An 18,037-nucleotide genomic window follows, 5' to 3' on the forward strand; every position below is an offset into this window, starting at 1 on the left:
TGGTGGATTTACTATTTCACTGATACATACCAAACAGTGGACTGGACTGGCGAGAGATCGATGTTGATGGTACCGAGGCATCTCAGTAAAAGATGGTTGTGGCTGAACACAATTATTCGATAAAAAAGTGGATCTTTCTCCAACTTTGCCAGCGCCCATTTATGATTAAATTGTAGACCAAACTGAACAAATTGGTCAATTACACAAGACCACGCATGATCAGGGATGCCAGGTCATTTTTTCAAAAATCTGTGATCAAACCCAAAACCTGTCTGTGAAAATCTGTGACCGTTTTCCGTACCCCAATAGCAGTTCAAAATCTGTGTTCGATTTCCAAAATCTGTGAAAATCTGTGATTTATTGAAGAATCTGTGAAAATCTGTGATCATTTTCAGAAATCTGTGAAAATCTGTTCAGAAAATTCAAAATCTGTGAAACACAGATTAATCTGTGAACCTGACATCCCTGCGCATGATCTGTCCAAAACAGTGTTGCCAAATAGATACCAGCAAAAAATCACCCCTTATTTATGAACAGTTCCTCTGTCCGAAACAATCGATATATAATTTATAAAATTTGTGATTATTCTTGCTTTTTCTGTCAAAACAGAAAATGAGAAAGATTCAAACAAAATGGCTCACAAAATGATTTTTGATAGCTTTCAGGGATCATCACTTTGATACTTTGATACTTATAAACACGAAGCTGCTTCTTTGGCACTTGAACACTTTTTACTGTGAAGATTCGTTTTTTTGGCTACTTTGAAGACCTGATAATATGCAAGTTTTAACGAAAAATATAGCTACGATGCATTGTGGCAGCCAAAGAATGGGCAGAATCTTTTATATTTGGTAATTATTCGCTTGTAATCAGTAGAAACAATACAATAAAGCATGACAAACTTGTAATAGGTAATATTAGAGGCATAACCGCGAGATTGACATAGGACTGCTGTCGACAAGGGGTGTTTATTTTGGTACACTGTTCCACTAATAAATTATCCATTAGATATTTGTGAAATGCTTTGGATTTTGAAAAGAGCCGAAGATTACCATTTCTCCAACTTTCAACACAACTGAAAAGTATTTACACGAGCAAAATTCCGAACAAATCGGTTGCCTCTCGTTTGGCGAACGGCGCACAGAGTAAATCTGCCACATGTTTGTGTGCCCTTCCCTACAGCGCTAACTTACCGCACCGAGTCGCGGCACCAATGAAGTTGGAAGTTGTATGTATTAGTGACGACACTTGTTCTGATTAATAATCGATTTAATAAAATCAAATTAATGTATATGAGGAAATCCTATTGAATCTTTGCTTGATTCTATGTAGAAAATGGTTGGAAACTAAATGATTAGACCGTAATTGCGGATTATACCACTATCATGTATGGCCCTTGGAACTATCGATTTGGAGCGGTTCCAACGGCTACAAAAATTCCAACGTATAGAATTTTAAGGTTGACTGCTTCATTTCGGATTATCATTTTTTCGGGTCGATCTAATGTATTTTTTCTGTTACTCACACGCAAACGACCAGCAGCTGAATTATGTAATCGCGGGATAATTTCAGGCTTTCGGAAGGTGGTATTTTCTACGATATTGATATGCCGTATACAGAGATGTCCATCTCCTCTGTGTGACGAAGAGTAGGCAAAATTTCTCCCCTCACACTGACAACTTCAACGAGAGCTCTTCTCTTTCATATATACATCACTGTTGTATAAAGTGTGCACGCATCATGAGTGCGTTTGTTTATTTCCTTTTACCTCCTCCACTGAATCGCACCAAATTGCTAGAGCATTAGCTAATAAAAACTCTGAGGTGGATGCAGATACTTTCACAGAGGTGTATGGTTTGCGTAGAAGAAGCGTGGGCACGCAACATCAGCAAAATAAAACAATTTATCGTAAAATTTTCGGTTTTCCTTGCAAATTTTTCATAGCAAGGCCAGATCTACTCTCTATTAATTGAAGTTCACAGAAGTGTTTGCTCACCATCACGCGCCAGTGATCACTTGGGTGTATTTATGCGAGAGAACGTGAGAGCGATTCGTGCGAAGAGAATGTTATTCTCTCGCACCAGCTTCTTTCAACACAAGCACGCACTCAAAGTCTGTCTGTCTGGACACTGAGAAGAAGTGCGCTTTCCTCTTTGTGTGGAGCGAAGCAAATGTATCCGCAGTGTTTAATTGAAACCTACGCCCTGGTATATCATTTTAGTGAAATGCCATCTCTGGCCGTATGCTGGCTTCATTTGCATTCGTTTGGTGCGAGTTTCACACAGCGAAAAGTTCACAACCTAATAAATTATTGTAGATTTGCACTAAACTGATTATTTTTACCTTCAATTTGCAATATTCATTAATTAATTAATATTAATAGTTCTTTAGATAATATTTAGAGCCATTAGAACGGCTTATTTTGTATAATGTTTCCCAATTTTTAAAATGCATCCAGATGAGCATAGTAAAAAAGGACGTAGTCCTACGTTAAAATATTGCAATTTTGGTATTCTTTTCTCAATAAGATATCTCCTTAAGCTCCCCAAGAAATCTCTCGCCGGTCTGTTACTGATAGAGTCTGGTGGAACAGAGTATCGCATTGAACAAGCACTCTACAATTGTCGTATTTTTCCCTTTCTTCTCACAGATTTGGCAAATTTCAACTTGAACCGATAAACAAAATGATCCTTCGCTCGCTATTCGCCGCGAGAATGTTTTGCCCGCGAGTGGGTTCCCAAACTGTGTACCGTCAGTTCGCTTCCGGTCATCGCGAAATTCCCGCTCTCACCAGAGATCGCTACCCGGTCAAACGTGGTCAGTTCGGCGAGGTAACGGATAGTGATCTAGCCCGATTCGAATCAGTTCTTGGTGGAAAAAATCGCGTGTTGACTTCGTTGGAAGAAATCCAGGGCTACAACATCGACTACCTCGGTAGCGTTCGTGGATACAGCCGAGTGGTCCTGAAGCCGAAAAGTACCGAGGAAGTATCGGAAATTCTGAAATATTGCAACGAACGAAAACTTGCTGTTTGTCCGCAAGGTGGCAACACCGGTCTGGTCGGCGGTTCCGTTCCGGTGTTTGATGAAGTCGTTATATCGCTGCAACTGATGGACAAAATTGAGCGAATAGACGAGTACTCCGGAATATTGGTATGTCAGGCGGGCTGTGTTCTGGAGACCTTAGAGCAGAAAGCTAACGAGAAAGGTTTGGTGATGCCAATTGATTTGGGTGCCAAGGGTTCGTGTCACATCGGAGGAAACCTGTCAACGAATGCCGGTGGATTGAGATTGGTTCGGTACGGGAATCTTCACGGATCCGTACTGGGAATTGAAGCGGTATTTATTCACCCGTTCAATGTATGTATAAGCAAGTATCAAACTCATTGTTGCATTACTAGGTAACAGCCGAAGGAAGGATTGTTGATCTGATGTCTAATTTCAAGAAGGACAATACCGGTTACCACATGAAACATTTATTCATCGGATCCGAAGGTACTTTGGGTATCATAACACGTTTGAGTATTTTCTGCCCAACTGCATCCAAATCAATAAATGTAGCGTTTTTGGGACTGGATAGTTACGAATCTGTCAAAAATACGTTCTTGTCAGCTAAACGTAATCTTGGCGAGATTTTATCCTCGTGCGAGATGATCGATGCAGCGTCACTGGAAAGTAGTACCTACCACTTCAACCTGCAGTAAGTAATTGATGTAAATTTTATGCTCAATGCGCTCCATTTATGACAACATTATCTTAGGTCTCCAATTGAAAAATACCCTTTCTACATGCTAATAGAAACTTCCGGGAGTAACATGGAACATGACGAAGATAAACTCATAAAGTTTCTGGAAAAATCAATGGAAGATGGTCTCGTACTCGACGGAACAGTTACCAAAGAACCTACGAAAATGAGAGTAATAAAATTGCTAACGATTTAAACTAAACCATTCAACTAGTGCCTATGTTCCTACACTTACATTTCAGAACATTTGGAAACTTCGAGAACTGATAGCGGACAGTCTCATCAACGACGGTTACTGCTTCAAGTACGACATTTCGCTTCCGTTGGACAACTTTTACGACATCGTGCTAGCAGTTCGGGACCGTGTTGGTCCGCTGGCCACCAAGGTCACCGGTTATGGGCACATCGGAGACTCCAATCTACACCTGAACGTATCCTGTCCGAAGTACGGTCCGGAGATTCACAAACTGCTGGAACCGTTCGTGTACGAGTACACTTCGAAAGTCCACGGCAGTGTCAGTGCGGAGCACGGTATTGGCTTCCTGAAGACGAAATATTTGAAATATTCCAAACGACCGGAATCGTTGCTGTTGATGAGTCAGCTGAAGCAATTAATGGATCCGAATGGAATTCTGAATCCGTACAAAGTGCTACCTCAAGTTTAGTGTTTAAGTGTCCGAAAGCAATTCATTCGGTGTTATTATATGTTGGAGAGGGAATTTGATGTTACAAATAAAATGTGATTCATTCAAACTTTTGGCATTGTTTATTGTTGGTGCTAAATATCCTAGAAATACCTGAAACATCCAGATTTTGTGTAATCTCGGAAAAATTTTTGCCTTTCTCATATAGAAAGGCTATACAATCACTGTGAAAATCGACTTTTTAACCGAGGCCCGGTTAAAATATGCACTCACTTTTCTCAGATATGGCTGAACCGATTTTCACAAACAAAGATTCAAATGAGAGATCTCATGGTCCCATAGCCTGCTATTGAATTTCAATCCGATCCGACTTCCGGTTCCAGAGATATAGGATGATATGTACCAAAAAAATGAAAAAAATATGCACTCACTTTTTTCAGAGATGGCTGAACCGATTTTCACAAACTAAGATTCAAATAAATGGATTTATGGTCCCATAGTTTGCTATTGAATTTCATTTGAATGTGACTTCCGGTTTCGGAGTTATATGGTAATATGTGGAAATTTGAGAAAAAGTTTACACTCAATTATCTCTGGAACAACTCAACCGATTTTCGCAAACTAAGATTCAAATGAAAGGTCTTACAATATCCTGCGTATAAGCGTTATAAGTGGAAAATTACCAATTTTATTAGTATTTTTCCATGAACGATGGTTAAAAACAGGTACAAATCCCATAAAACTGTCTGATACATCCTTCTAGTTTGCAGAGCTTGTTAGTTTGTGGGCATGAAAACTTAATTCGGCACTACTGGTACCCTCTTTTCCTGCTCCGATAGCACCGAAAGTGGAGAAGAAAAACTCCTAAAACTAAATTCACTTCGATTTCTCTGCGATGCTTGAACCGATTTTCACAAATCATGATTTGAATTAAAGTTCATACTGTCTTTAAAGCTACTGTGAAATTTCATCCGGATCCGACTTCCGGTTCCGCAGTTACAGGGCGATGAGTGTCAAAGTTTTCAAATCGCCATGTAGAGTACAACACCGAAAGAAGAAGAAAACACAAAACGAACAAGGCGTGCTTTGTTCTATTTCGTACACTTTGTGTAGTGATGTCAATAATAATAATAATAATAATAATAATAATAATAATAATAATAATAATAATAATAATAATAATAATAATAATAATAATAATAATAATAATAATAATAATAATAATAATAATAATAATAATAATAATAATAATAATAATAATAATAATAATAATAATAATAATAATAATAATAATAATAATAATAATAATAACAATAATAATCTTACTACATGTTTTATGCTGCTGATTCATGCTGTTTTGCTTGACTTACATATGCAGAAGTAACAGAAACGCAGGTTCGTTCCGTTTGTTAGATTTCGTTTAATTGGTTTAATCGCAATAGAGAATGAGATAGTAAGTATAGGTTTAACTACGTTCAAAACTGTTCCAATTTGTAAGTCATATTTGTTGATAGCAAACGAACCAACTTCGGCTATTCCGTTCATCTGAATCCAGTTTCGGAAGAATTTGAAATAGTGAGTAAAAACTGCAAAGAGTATCTCACTCACTTGTCTTGGAGATGACCAAATCGATTTTAACAAACTTATAGGTTCAAAAGGAAAGTCTTACAGTTTCATACGGAATTCCTTAATTTGTTGTGGATACTACTTTCGGTTCCGGAACTACAGGGTAAACAGGATTTGTAGAGTTTGTGAGATTAGGTCCGAACAAATTATATTTAAGATGTAATGAGTAATATGAGAAACGCATCATTACACCACTAGGTGAATTAAAATAGGTTTTTTTTTTAATCAATTTGAATTTTGAGATTTTCGAAATCGAATTTTTTTTATGCCAAATGTCTTATAAATGCATGAAACGTTGAGATATAGTGTAACAACAAAAAAAATCGCATAAAAAGCAGTACCTATTCATGATTTTTGTCTAATTAATTTCAGATGAATAAGCTATTGCACGATGTTTAACAAATTGATACCATGCATGCGATACTCCAAACTACTTTTTGAAAGACACTTGCATCAAATTCCACTTTCGAAGGTAAGACATACATCTGAAGAATAATTGACAGCAGAAGTGAAATGTGAAATGTTGATTGAGAGGAAACAATCTACTCTCATTATCTCTAAGGAGGCTGGGTTATGAACCAGGCTGGGTAGTGAACCATCAGCGATTCTCCTAATTGACCAATATCGCCAGCTGGCTGTGTAAGCTTGTTTTTTTTTTGTTATGAGCCAGTATTTCCGCTAACATAGAAGTTTACTGTCAGACTGTGTGACAGCCGCAGCCGTGGTACTGACAATTGATCGCCAATTGTTTTTTTTATTGTTTCTAAAGTTCTAGCCAAGTGGCTGATTTAGTACCGAAATGGTAAGTGTTTTGCATATTTGTTCATTGTTTTAATTATATTTTTCGATCCAGTATTGGTTTATGGTAAGTATTGAGCTGGTAAGTATTTCGTTTTTGACGTTACACAAAATTGCGGTATTGCTGGGTTTCAACCATCCGTATTTCTTGCCAGAGTTGTAGCAGAACTGTCAAATATCATTAGAAGTCCTGAATTCACGAAATTTTATTTAATTTTACTCTACACACACAGTCTACACCAACCAAGCGTCCCATGACAAAAAAAAACATTTTAAGAACCATCGCCCAGTGGGGGAAAAGGATAAAAACGTGACTTTACTCGATAATTTCATAGAACTCCATGTAAATATTTTCAAAGTAGATTTTTCCTTTGCAAAAATATTCATAGAATCGATTTATGATAATTAGAATAGCCATAAAACTCCCTGTCATGCCTGTTTTGCCCCAAAATCTTCTATAACCCACCAATTATTTACCAAATAGTTTCCATGATCCCATGAATCGTGCAACATCGTTTTACCTCAATTTTCCCTCAAACTTAATTTGAAATTTAATTGTGCTTTGCAATCCTGAAGAAGATAAAAAGCGACCTATCAATAGTGGTCCATATTACGTAAAAAACTTTAGTGATCCAAATATATACAATGGGAATGACAGTACTAGTTCGTTTAGCCAATTTTACCCAATTAATTTTATAAAGCATATCATCAGTTAAACTTTCTTTTGCATTCTGAAAAGAGGCTGATTGCGATAGATTAAAATCAATTGATATTACGTAGAAAGCCCTACAAAGTAGATTACAAATAGATTCAATGACCGCATGAATCATGTTATGCCGCTTTACTCCTGTTTATCCTATCAATATTGGGGTAAAACGGTATAACATAATTCATGCGGCCATTGAATCTAATTGTAATCTATTTGTTTTGGACTTTCGGACGGCATAAGATAGTTTAACCAAAGATACGATTTATAAAACAAATATGGGTAAAACGGTATAATAACGTGCGGTCATTTAATCTATTTGTAATCAACCTTTTAGGGCTTTATAAGTAGTATCAGTCAATTTGAATCAACCTCCTTTCGGAATGCGATAGAAAGTTTAACCAATGATACGATTTATGAAATAAATTGGGTTAAAACTGGTTAAAAGGGCTAGTACTGTCATTCCCATTGTATGTTATATGGATTTGAATTGCTGAAGTTTTTTACGTAATATGGACCAATATTGATAGATCGCAACGGATCCACTTCTGGATTGTAGATTGAATTTCACCTAAAGTTCTATCCAAGTGGCTGAATTTGTGCCGAAAAGATAAGTGTTATGCATATTTGTTCAGTGTTTTAATTATATTTTAAGTATTTTATTTTTGACGTTTCACAAATTGCGTCATGGTTGGGTTATGAACCATCCGTATTTCATGCTAGAGTTGTATAAGAACTGTCATCATTATATCATAAGATGTCTTGAATTTTATTCAATTTTATTCTATTTGTGTTACAAAGCTGAAGTTACCAGGAAAGGCAGCGAAAGAAAAGACACAGTCACCACCAGCCAAGCGCCCCAGGACAAAAATAAACATTTTCAGAATCATTGCACAAAATTCCTTTTTTATTGGCTTTCTTATATTATTTATGTTTTCAAAAACATCACTAGAAGACCAATTTATTCTGTCAAGATTTTTTTTCAAAATTGAATAAAATCAAAAACTTTCTTTGGTATACCACCATACTACCATCACCTTTTAAATTTGTAAACAGTTATGTCAAGTTAATATAGATTTAAATGTGGCAACCATGCATGCATTACTAAATTGAACAAACCACACGTGTAGGTAAAAATCGGTTGAGAAATTTCCGAGAAAATTGAATGCGCATTTTTTAATCGATTTGCTAATATTTTCTTGTATTTCCGGAACCGGAAGTTGAATCGAGAGAAAATTCAACAGCAATCTATGGGACATTAAGACCTTTCATTTGAATCTGAGTTTGTGAGCAGTCTCTGAGAAAATCGAGTACATACATACATACATACATACACACATATACACACAGACATTTGCTCAGTTTGCCGAGCTGAGCCCTCCGGGCCTCGGTTCAAAAGTTTAGCTCTATATGAGAAAGGCAAAAACAAAATGAGGTAAAAGTATCCTGCTGTTCTCAAAACTATATGCAAACGATTTGTTAGACTTTTTTACATCAGAAACATTCTATCCGGTCTTCTACAAGTACTTCGTACTTGTATTTCAAGTGGCCCTTCGTCGCGTTTTTGATCCATTTTTCCCCACTGTCAAATAGACGAAACTCCCTAAGATTGCTGAAAACGAACCTTTAAAATAAATTATGAGAAGTTCACTTCGATTTTTCCGAGTTTCATCAGGATTTTACCGGTGATTCACAACCCAGCCACATTTTTAAAACAGCCAAAATTCACGTCTTCCGAAAATCTATCGCAAAAATTTACTGAATGATCAATTCTGAAATCTGTCTAAATAAAAAAAGTTGTGCATTATGTTCAGCTTCCCAATGGTATAATTCTTTCTTTGGTGTGTTTATACTATAAAAAGTTACAAATCAAAACCAACCAACAAAAATTAATTGATTTGTTATGAAATGTTCTTCTATTTCGATAGTCCACTTTAGTCTTTTTGTTACCTAAGTAACCTTGTTGATAAGTTTGCTTGCGACAAGTTACCAAAGGATGCATTACATATCAATTTTGAAATAGTACTCGCAGAAGCCGCTCCTGATCGACAGTTCCTGAATTGATTAGTTGTATATATTCGTGATTTTGCCAAAGACCATTGATATGAGCCGGGGTATGATTAGCACTATTAGCATTAAACGATTGAATGCAAAAGTCGGATAAGTGCAACTTAGTTTGGAAAATCCGTTTAAGTAATTTTGAATGCAAAAATCGGATAAAAACATTGAGAACAAAAAACCGGACAAGAATTTTGCAATGACCGATTTTTGCTTACAGCCGTTTCATCGTTTCAGCACTTACCCGATTTTTGCTTTTAGTCGTTCATATACACGCAGGGAAATGGTTTATGTTTAAAATAACAAAACTGTTAGTAGATTTTCAAATTTGATTTATAATAATTTCTATCTAGATTATGTTTGAACTAATTTCTCTCTTTAATATCAATAATTTTATTTAAATAAAAATTTTGGTCATGTCACATGAAAAAAAAATTTTGTTACTGTCGACATTATTGTGGAAATAAACTAAATATTTATTACATGTCAACTAAAGTTGAGTTGATGTTATCGGCAATGTCTATGTTGATTTAACCCTGCTATTTGGTTCAATTTATCTAGGATCTTTTCGGGTAATGATACAACTAAGTTTACTGCTTAAATTTATTTATTTATTTATTTATTTTTAATTCATCTGACAATAAAAGGTCTTAATGAATATGATGTAGTCAAGTTATAAAAATGTGGATCGTAACACTTTCTGTGCAAATTTATGTGTAGGTTCGCCGAAATCGAAGACGTGTTCAACAGTCTCAAATGTTCTGATGCATGCTGTTATTGGTTCATAGAATCCAAACGTCGTTCGGTGAAATCTCGGTTGAAGTAAACCAGTAGAACGTAGCGATCGTTGTGAAGCAAGGAAGTCAAGACTAGATAAGAGCTTCGGAGAATCAATATCGCCGTTGAGTATTTTTGCAACAAAAATTGCATGCTGAATTTTTCTGCGCCGATCCAGTGAGTCCAGACCAATCAGACGACAGCGATCGGGATACGGTGGAAGATCATGCGGATGTTGCCAGGGAAGGTTTCTTAAAGCAAGTCGAACAAATCTTTTCTGCACGCGTTCAATTCGTAAACTCCAAGCTAGCTGATACGGACTCCAAACTATGCTAGCATTTTCAAGTATAGGCCGAACTAGCGAGCAATATAACGCCTTCAAACAGTCAACATAGACATTTTTATACTAATCACCCTGTATCTCCGAAACCGGAAGTTGGATCTGACTGAAAAACAAGATGTCTATAGAATCTTAAAACTTTTCATTTGAATCTTAGATGATTCTTAGATTTCATTTTAATCTTAGATCGGTTCAGCCATCTTCGAGAAAAATGAGTTACACAGTTTTAATTTCGTTTCACACATCATCCTGTAGTTCCGGAACCAGAGATCGGAACCAAACATAATTCAGGAACCTTGTTTGGGAGTATACGACTTTTCATATGAATCTGAGTTTGTAAAGGGTGATTTTTTAAGAGCTTGAGAACTTTTTTAAACAATAAAACGCATAAAATTTGCACAATCTCATCGGTTCTTTATTTTAAACGTTAGATTGGTACATGACATTTACTTTTTGAAGATAATTTCATTTAAATGTTGACCGCGGCTGCGTCTTAGGTGGTCCATTCGGAAAGTCCAATTTTGGGCAACTTTTTCGAGCATTTCGGCCGGAATAGCCCGAATTTCTTCGGAAATGTTGTCTTCCAAAGCTGGAATAGTTACTGGCTTATTTCTGTAGACTTTAGACTTGACGTAGCCCCACAAAAAATAGTCTAAAGGCGTCAAATCGCATGATCTTGGTGGCCAACTTACCGGTCCATTTCTTGAGATGAATTGTTCTCCGAAGTTTTCCCTCAAAATGGCCATAGAATCGCGAGCTGTGTGGCATGTAGCGCCATCTTGTTGAAACCACATGTCAACCAAGTTCAGTTCTTCCATTTTTGGCAACAAAAAGTTTGTTAGCATCGAACGATAGCGATCGCCATTCACTGTAACGTTGCGTCCAACAGCATCTTTGAAAAAATACGGTCCAATGATTCCACCAGCGTACAAACCACACCAAACAGTGCATTTTTCGGGATGCATGGGCAGTTCTTGAACGGCTTCTGGTTGCTCTTCACTCCAAATGCGGCAATTTTGCTTATTTACGTAGCCATTCAACCAGAAATGAGCCTCATCGCTGAACAAAATTTGTCGATAAAAAAGCGGATTTTCCGAATGGACCACCTGAGACGCAGCCGCGGTCAACATTTAAATGAAATTATCTTCAAAAAGTAAATGTCATGTACCAATCTAACGTTTAAAATAAAGAACCGATGAGATTTTGCAAATTTTATGCGTTTTATTGTTTAAAAAAGTTCTCAAGCTCTTAAAAAATCACCCTTTAGAAAACGGTTGAGTGATCTCCGAAAAAAATTGAGTGAAATTATTTGTCACACACGCATTTGCTGATCTTGACGAACTGATTCGAATGGTATATGGTTGTTATGTTCTTCCAGCATTTAATGCTGTTAGTAGTTTAAATCAATATAATTATGGAATTGCTTTCAATTCGAAAATGTTGCCATAATCTGGTTTACATATGTCATATTCGAACGATTATGTTGCCAAAAACGAACCGTGCCAAAATCGGTCCTAGGCAAAATATCATGCTGTACACAGTCTTTTGGGTACTTAGAAACAAATGTATGTAACAGTGTACAAAATCGTGTTTTATGTTGCTCCCAAGCATTTCTTTGTCAGACAGCGCTCAAAACTTCTACTGCTGGAATAGGGGAAAAAGTCGCTTACACAAAACTGTCGATATCTCCGTTAAAAATGGACGGATTTTAACAATCTATGGCTTGTTGGCGAGCTATTACCGTGCAAAATCTAAGTCTGAAAACATATTCTGTTTTCACGGTCAATTGTGACAGATATTGTCAAAAAACAAAGGAAAAATGACATAAAACTTCGTATAACTCAAAAAGTAAACATCCTATCTTAAAACCATTCAATAGCGTTCAGGGTGACGGGGAGCCCTTTCATTTGCGACTAGTTTGATCAAAATCGGTCCAACTGAGATTTCGACCTCTTAGTTGACAACACACATACAGACACACACACGGACATTTGTTCAGTTCGTCGAGCTGAATTGATTGGTATATGACATTCGGCCTTCCGGGCGTCGGAAAAATTTTCTAAAGTTTGAGCGAATTCTATACCTATTTTTCTTATATTTATAAAAAAAAGGTAAAACGTTAGTTGAAATAGCTAAATTTAACTTCATTTATTCTAACTAAATTGTTTGTAAATTTAAAGCGCTACGATTATGATCTTTAACTAGAGTTCATTCATTTGAAACTGAGTTTTCAAATTCAATTTACTGTGAAACTGTTTGTCAAGAAATTGACAGGAACGCATAAGTAAAATATTCGTTATTTTTTTATCAAAGTATTGTCCTAAACAAATTGATCAATTGAGAAAAATAATTATCATGTTGAGTAGTTACAAGCAACAACTTTTGCTATAGTAATCCAGCTTTTCTTTTGTCACTATTTCAATAAAAGAATTCGTTGTGTGAAACTCAAATTTAGTTATTTTTCCTTTTTTTTCTGTGCGTGTAATACATTTTTTCTTTTGATGTTGAAGTTGCTTATTCGGAGTTAGCGTTTTTTACCATTTTTTTCCAAATTGCTGTACACGCTCTTTGAACATAACTCATGGTTTGAGTTGGGATTACTCAAATTCATAATCTGGAACAATATGTCAAAATTTGAGTATGAATTTGAGTGAAATTTAATCATCATGAGTTCTCTCGACCATGAGTTCTCTCGCATTTATTCATACGTTAGAGTAAGCGTTAAGTTTTCAAACATTTGTGTTAAAAAAATATTTCTTGCAGTTCAACGCGTTTCCATTGTCGGAATATTCTTATCGAATTTAAGAATGCAAGATTACGTTGTTTTTCATTGCCGTTTCTAGATCCGGTTTTTGAAACCATGAATTATCAATCATAGATGTTTTCAATAGAGATTTTGTGATTTCAATCATGCTAAGTAAGACGTCTAGCATAAGAAATCCATGTATAGAAACATTAACGTGTTACCCCCTCGTTTACTCAGTGGGTGGAACGGTATGTTGTAGGCTTGCTATCATAGACACCCGTCCAGAGCTTGGCCGATACTCACCACAGAACTCACTGTGTTCGGGAACTATTGGAAACGAACCATCCATCCCTGCTGAAAACCAAGGTGGAACATACCAAAGGTCAACATATTTCAGTTTTTCTTCTCTGAGAAACACACATAGAAAAATCCTTCCAAATCTACTACCGAAGACGAGGGCTGGCGACTCCTTTCGACTTTCGAGTCCGTAAACTGAATCAATTACCGAAAGAAAGGATGAATGTGCTGACAGTGTCTATCTTCTACAACTTTTCATTTTAACAAACATTTACTTTTTATTCTAGGCCTAACAACTAACATAACTTATGTAAAGTTTCTCCCGGAAGTAAAAGTCTCATTTCAAATCGGACGAAGAGGAGAATGTCGAGTCTTGGTGGATGGATTGGAAGATTACGAACGTCTTATTCGATATTTGTCCGAAAAACTTCATAAATTTTATTCATATGATATAAAATCAGACAGACCCTTCAAGGCTGTCTTGAAAGGATTATCAAATGATCAAAGTATTGATGAAATTAAAAATGAACTAAAAGAATTGCTTGGTTTTGCCCCTTCCCAAGTAATACTTATGAAAAAAAGAGCGAATGGTACTTCTAAACCACGCTCTGGAATTTCCCATGAACTTTACCTAATACACTTCAATCGAAGTGATGTAAACAATTTGAAAACTTTAGAAAAAGTACGTTTCATTTCCCACATTAAAATTCATTGGGAACATTATAAACGGCATAATCGTATTACAAACTTAACGCAATGTCGTCGTTGCCAAGGCTTCGGTCATGGAACCAAAAATTGTCATATGGATATACGGTGTTTGAATTGTGGTAATTCGCATTCGAAAGAAGTTTGTCCAATGAACGAAACCACTGATAAATTTTCATGTTCAAATTGCAATGGAAATCATAAATCCAATTATTTGAAATGTCCTGTCAGGGAAAAAATTGTAAACGCTCGTTCGCTTCGACAACAAGTCAAATCAACGACCTTAAATTTACAGAACATACCTGAAAATCAAAAAACCGTTACAAATGCCACGCCTAATTTTTCTAAGGCACTGATTTCTTCGAAACAAAAAACAGGTACGCCTGTCAATTCGTCTTCTAACGAAAACAATTTATTGACAGGTAGATCGACCTCGTCATCATCTTCTTCTAATGTCAGTTATGCTGGTATATTAGGTAGAAATCTATCACCTATTTCTTCTAATGTAAATAATCAAAACACAGGACCGCCTTGCAGTTCTTCTTCTAACGAAAACAATTTATTAATAGGTAGACCGGCCAAATCATCTTCTTCTAATGGCAGTCTACCTACAAATATTCCTTCAATGCCATTCGCTTCTTTAAATGAAGTCGATTTAGGCGATATAACTGAAAATAAAATGATCTACCTACAAGATCAACTTTTTCAAATGATCATCCAAATGAATTCAACTTCATCACTTTTTGAAGCATTTCAAATCGGATGGAAATTTGCAAATAATATTATAATGAATTTAAAATTTAACAGTGATGTTAAATAATTATTTGAATATTTTAAATTGGAATGCTCGATCTTTGAAATCGAGTGAAGATGAATTTTATAATTTTCTCAAAGTTCACAAAATTCATATTGCCATTGTGACAGAAACTTTTCTTAAACCAAATGTAAAATTGAAAAGTAATCCACATTATGTGGTTCATCGATTTGACAGGTTTACTGGAATGGGTGGTGGAGTTGCCATTTTTGTCCAACGGCAAATTAAACATCGAATTTTACCTTCTTTCAATACTAAAGTTATTGAAAGCTTGGGAATCGAAGTTGAAACCATTCATGGAATTTATTTCATCGCTGGAGCATATTTGCCATTCCAATGCACCGGCGAACAATTAAATTTCTTTAAAGGCGATTTGCAAAAACTTACAAGATATCGATCGAAATTTTTCGTAATAGGGGACTTAAATGCTAAGCATTTCCAGTGGAATTGTAGGCAAAATAACAGTAATGGTAAAATACTTCATAATCAACTCTCAGCTGGTTACTTCACAGTTCTTCATCCCAGTAATCCTACTTGTTTCTCTTCCGTGAAAAACCCGTCTACAATTGATCTGGTTCTAACAGATCAAAGTCACATTTGTAGTGAACCGATTACTCATGCTGACTTTGACTCAGATCATCTTCCTGTAACATTCAGACTTTCCAACGAAGCTATAATTAATCCAATTAGTTCTATTTTCAACTATCATAGAGCTAATTGGTTGTATTACAGATCTCACATTGAAAATCATGTGGATCATGAAACTATTTTAGAAAATTCTGCGGACATCGACACAGCAATTGATAATTTGAATCATTATATTATCGAAGCTAGAAATCTTTCAGTTCCCAAAGCTCAAACTAAATTAAATTCTCCTATCATCGATGACAATCTTCAACTGCTCATTCGGTTGAAGAATGTTCGTCGACGACAATATCAACGTTCTCGTGATCCTGCTATGAAAAACATAGTTAAGGATTTACAAAAAGAAATTAAACATAGATTTACTCTTTTGCGAAATGAAAATTTCGCTAAAGAAGTTGAACAAATTAAACCATATTCTAAACCTTTCTGGAAACTTTCTAAGGTTCTTAAGAAACCTCAGAAACCAATTCCTGCTCTCAAGGAAGGAAATCAAATACTTCTTACAAATGGCGAAAAAGCTCAAAAACTTGCTCAGTAGTTCGAGAGTGTCCAAAATTTTAATTTGAAAGTTGCGAGTCCTATTGAAAATGAAGTCTCACTGAAATATGATCATATTTCAACGTAAGTGTTATCACAAGATGACATTATTGAGACGAATTTTGACGAAATTAAATCAATTATTAGGAAACTCAAAAACATGAAGGCTCCTGGTAATGATGGAATTTTTAATATTCTTATTAAAAATCTTCCCGATGTTGCCTTGAGACTCCTGGTTAAAATTTTCAACAAGTGTTTTTCATTAGCTTACTTCCCAAAAAGATGGAAAAACGCTAAAGTAATTCCTATCCTAAAACCTGATAAAAACCCAGCAGAAACATCAAGTTATCGCCCAATTAGCTTACTTTCTTCTATCAGTAAACTTTTTGAAAAAAATATCTTGTTGAGAATGATGACTCATATAAATGAGAATTCAATTTTTTTACCAGAGCAGTTTGGATTTCGTCATGAACATTCAACTACTCATCAACTTGTCAGAGTAACGAACATGATAAAATCAAATAAATCTTCTGGGTTATCCACTGGAGTTGCTCTTCTAGACATAGAAAAAGCATTCGACAGTGTTTGGCACAAAGGTTTAATAGCAAAAATGTCTGATTTCCAGTTTCCTATTTATTTGATCAAAATGATTCAAAATTATTTAACTGATCGTACTCTTCAGGTTAGCTATCAGAATTGTAAATCTGAATTGCTACCCGTACGAGCCGGTGTTCCGCAGGGTTCGAGTGTAGCTCCAATCTTGTATAATATTTTCACTTCTGATCTTCCAAATCTACCCGTTGGTTGTCAGAAATCGCTATTCTGTGACGACACAAGTCTGTTAGCCACAGGTAGAAATCTAAGAGTGATCTGCAGTCGCCTACAAAGAAGTTTAAATATTTTCAGTGGTTATCTGTCAAAATGGAAAATTAAACCAAATGCAGCAAAAACGCAATTAATTATCTTTCCCCATAAGCCAAGAGCTTCTTTTCTTAAACCAAACAATAATCACATTCTCAAATTGAATGGCTTGGAATTGACATGGTCTGATCAAGCTAAATACTTAGGTTTAACGTATGACAAAAAACTCACTTTCAAGGATCACATTGAAGGAATCCAGGCAAAGTGTAATAAATATATTAAATGTTTATATCCTCTTATAAACAGAAATTCTAAGCTCTGTCTAAAAAACAAATTGTTAATTTATAAACAAATTTTCAGACCAGCCATGCTTTATGCGGTACCAATTTGGTCAAGCTGTTGTTCCACCAGGAAGAAAACGCTTCAAAGGATTTAGAATAAAATTCTGAAAATGATTCTGAAGCGTCCTCCCTGGTTTAATACAAATGTGTTACACAGACTCACAAGTGTAGAACCATTAGATGTAATGTCACATAATATTATAAGCAAATTCCGACAAAAATCGATGCAATCTTCAATTGAATCGATTCGCTCTCTGTATTAGTAAGTTAGTATATAAGTTCCTTTTCCCCATTACACAATACAAGTAGGTTTAGAATTTTCCCTACACAAAAATCTCAGAATTGCGGAAGCAAATGATGTCTTCATGGTAATAACCAAATCATATATATATATATAT

General features: G+C 35.6%; 1 protein-coding gene across 2 annotated transcripts in view; it reads left to right on the plus strand.

Annotated features, from left to right (window-relative positions):
• Positions 1-18,037, plus strand: part of LOC131432405 (D-2-hydroxyglutarate dehydrogenase, mitochondrial) — a 74,259-nt gene that overhangs the window by 44,114 nt on the left and 12,108 nt on the right. The window contains exons 2-5 of one of the 2 annotated variants that reach the window (XM_058598646.1): positions 2,651-3,338; positions 3,401-3,699; positions 3,760-3,916; positions 3,987-4,497. In XM_058598646.1, the coding sequence (XP_058454629.1) occupies positions 2,685-3,338; positions 3,401-3,699; positions 3,760-3,916; positions 3,987-4,409 (1,533 nt within the window). In that variant the 5' untranslated portion in view covers positions 2,651-2,684 and the 3' untranslated portion in view covers positions 4,410-4,497. Of the gene's footprint in view, positions 1-2,650; positions 3,339-3,400; positions 3,700-3,759; positions 3,917-3,986; positions 4,498-6,386; positions 6,487-18,037 lie in introns of those variants that run through there. The other variant, XM_058598647.1, reaches the window with a different exon arrangement.

The sequence above is a fragment of the Malaya genurostris genome, chromosome 2 (assembly GCF_030247185.1).
Source record: "Malaya genurostris strain Urasoe2022 chromosome 2, Malgen_1.1, whole genome shotgun sequence".
Lineage (NCBI taxonomy): Eukaryota > Metazoa > Arthropoda > Insecta > Diptera > Culicidae > Malaya > Malaya genurostris.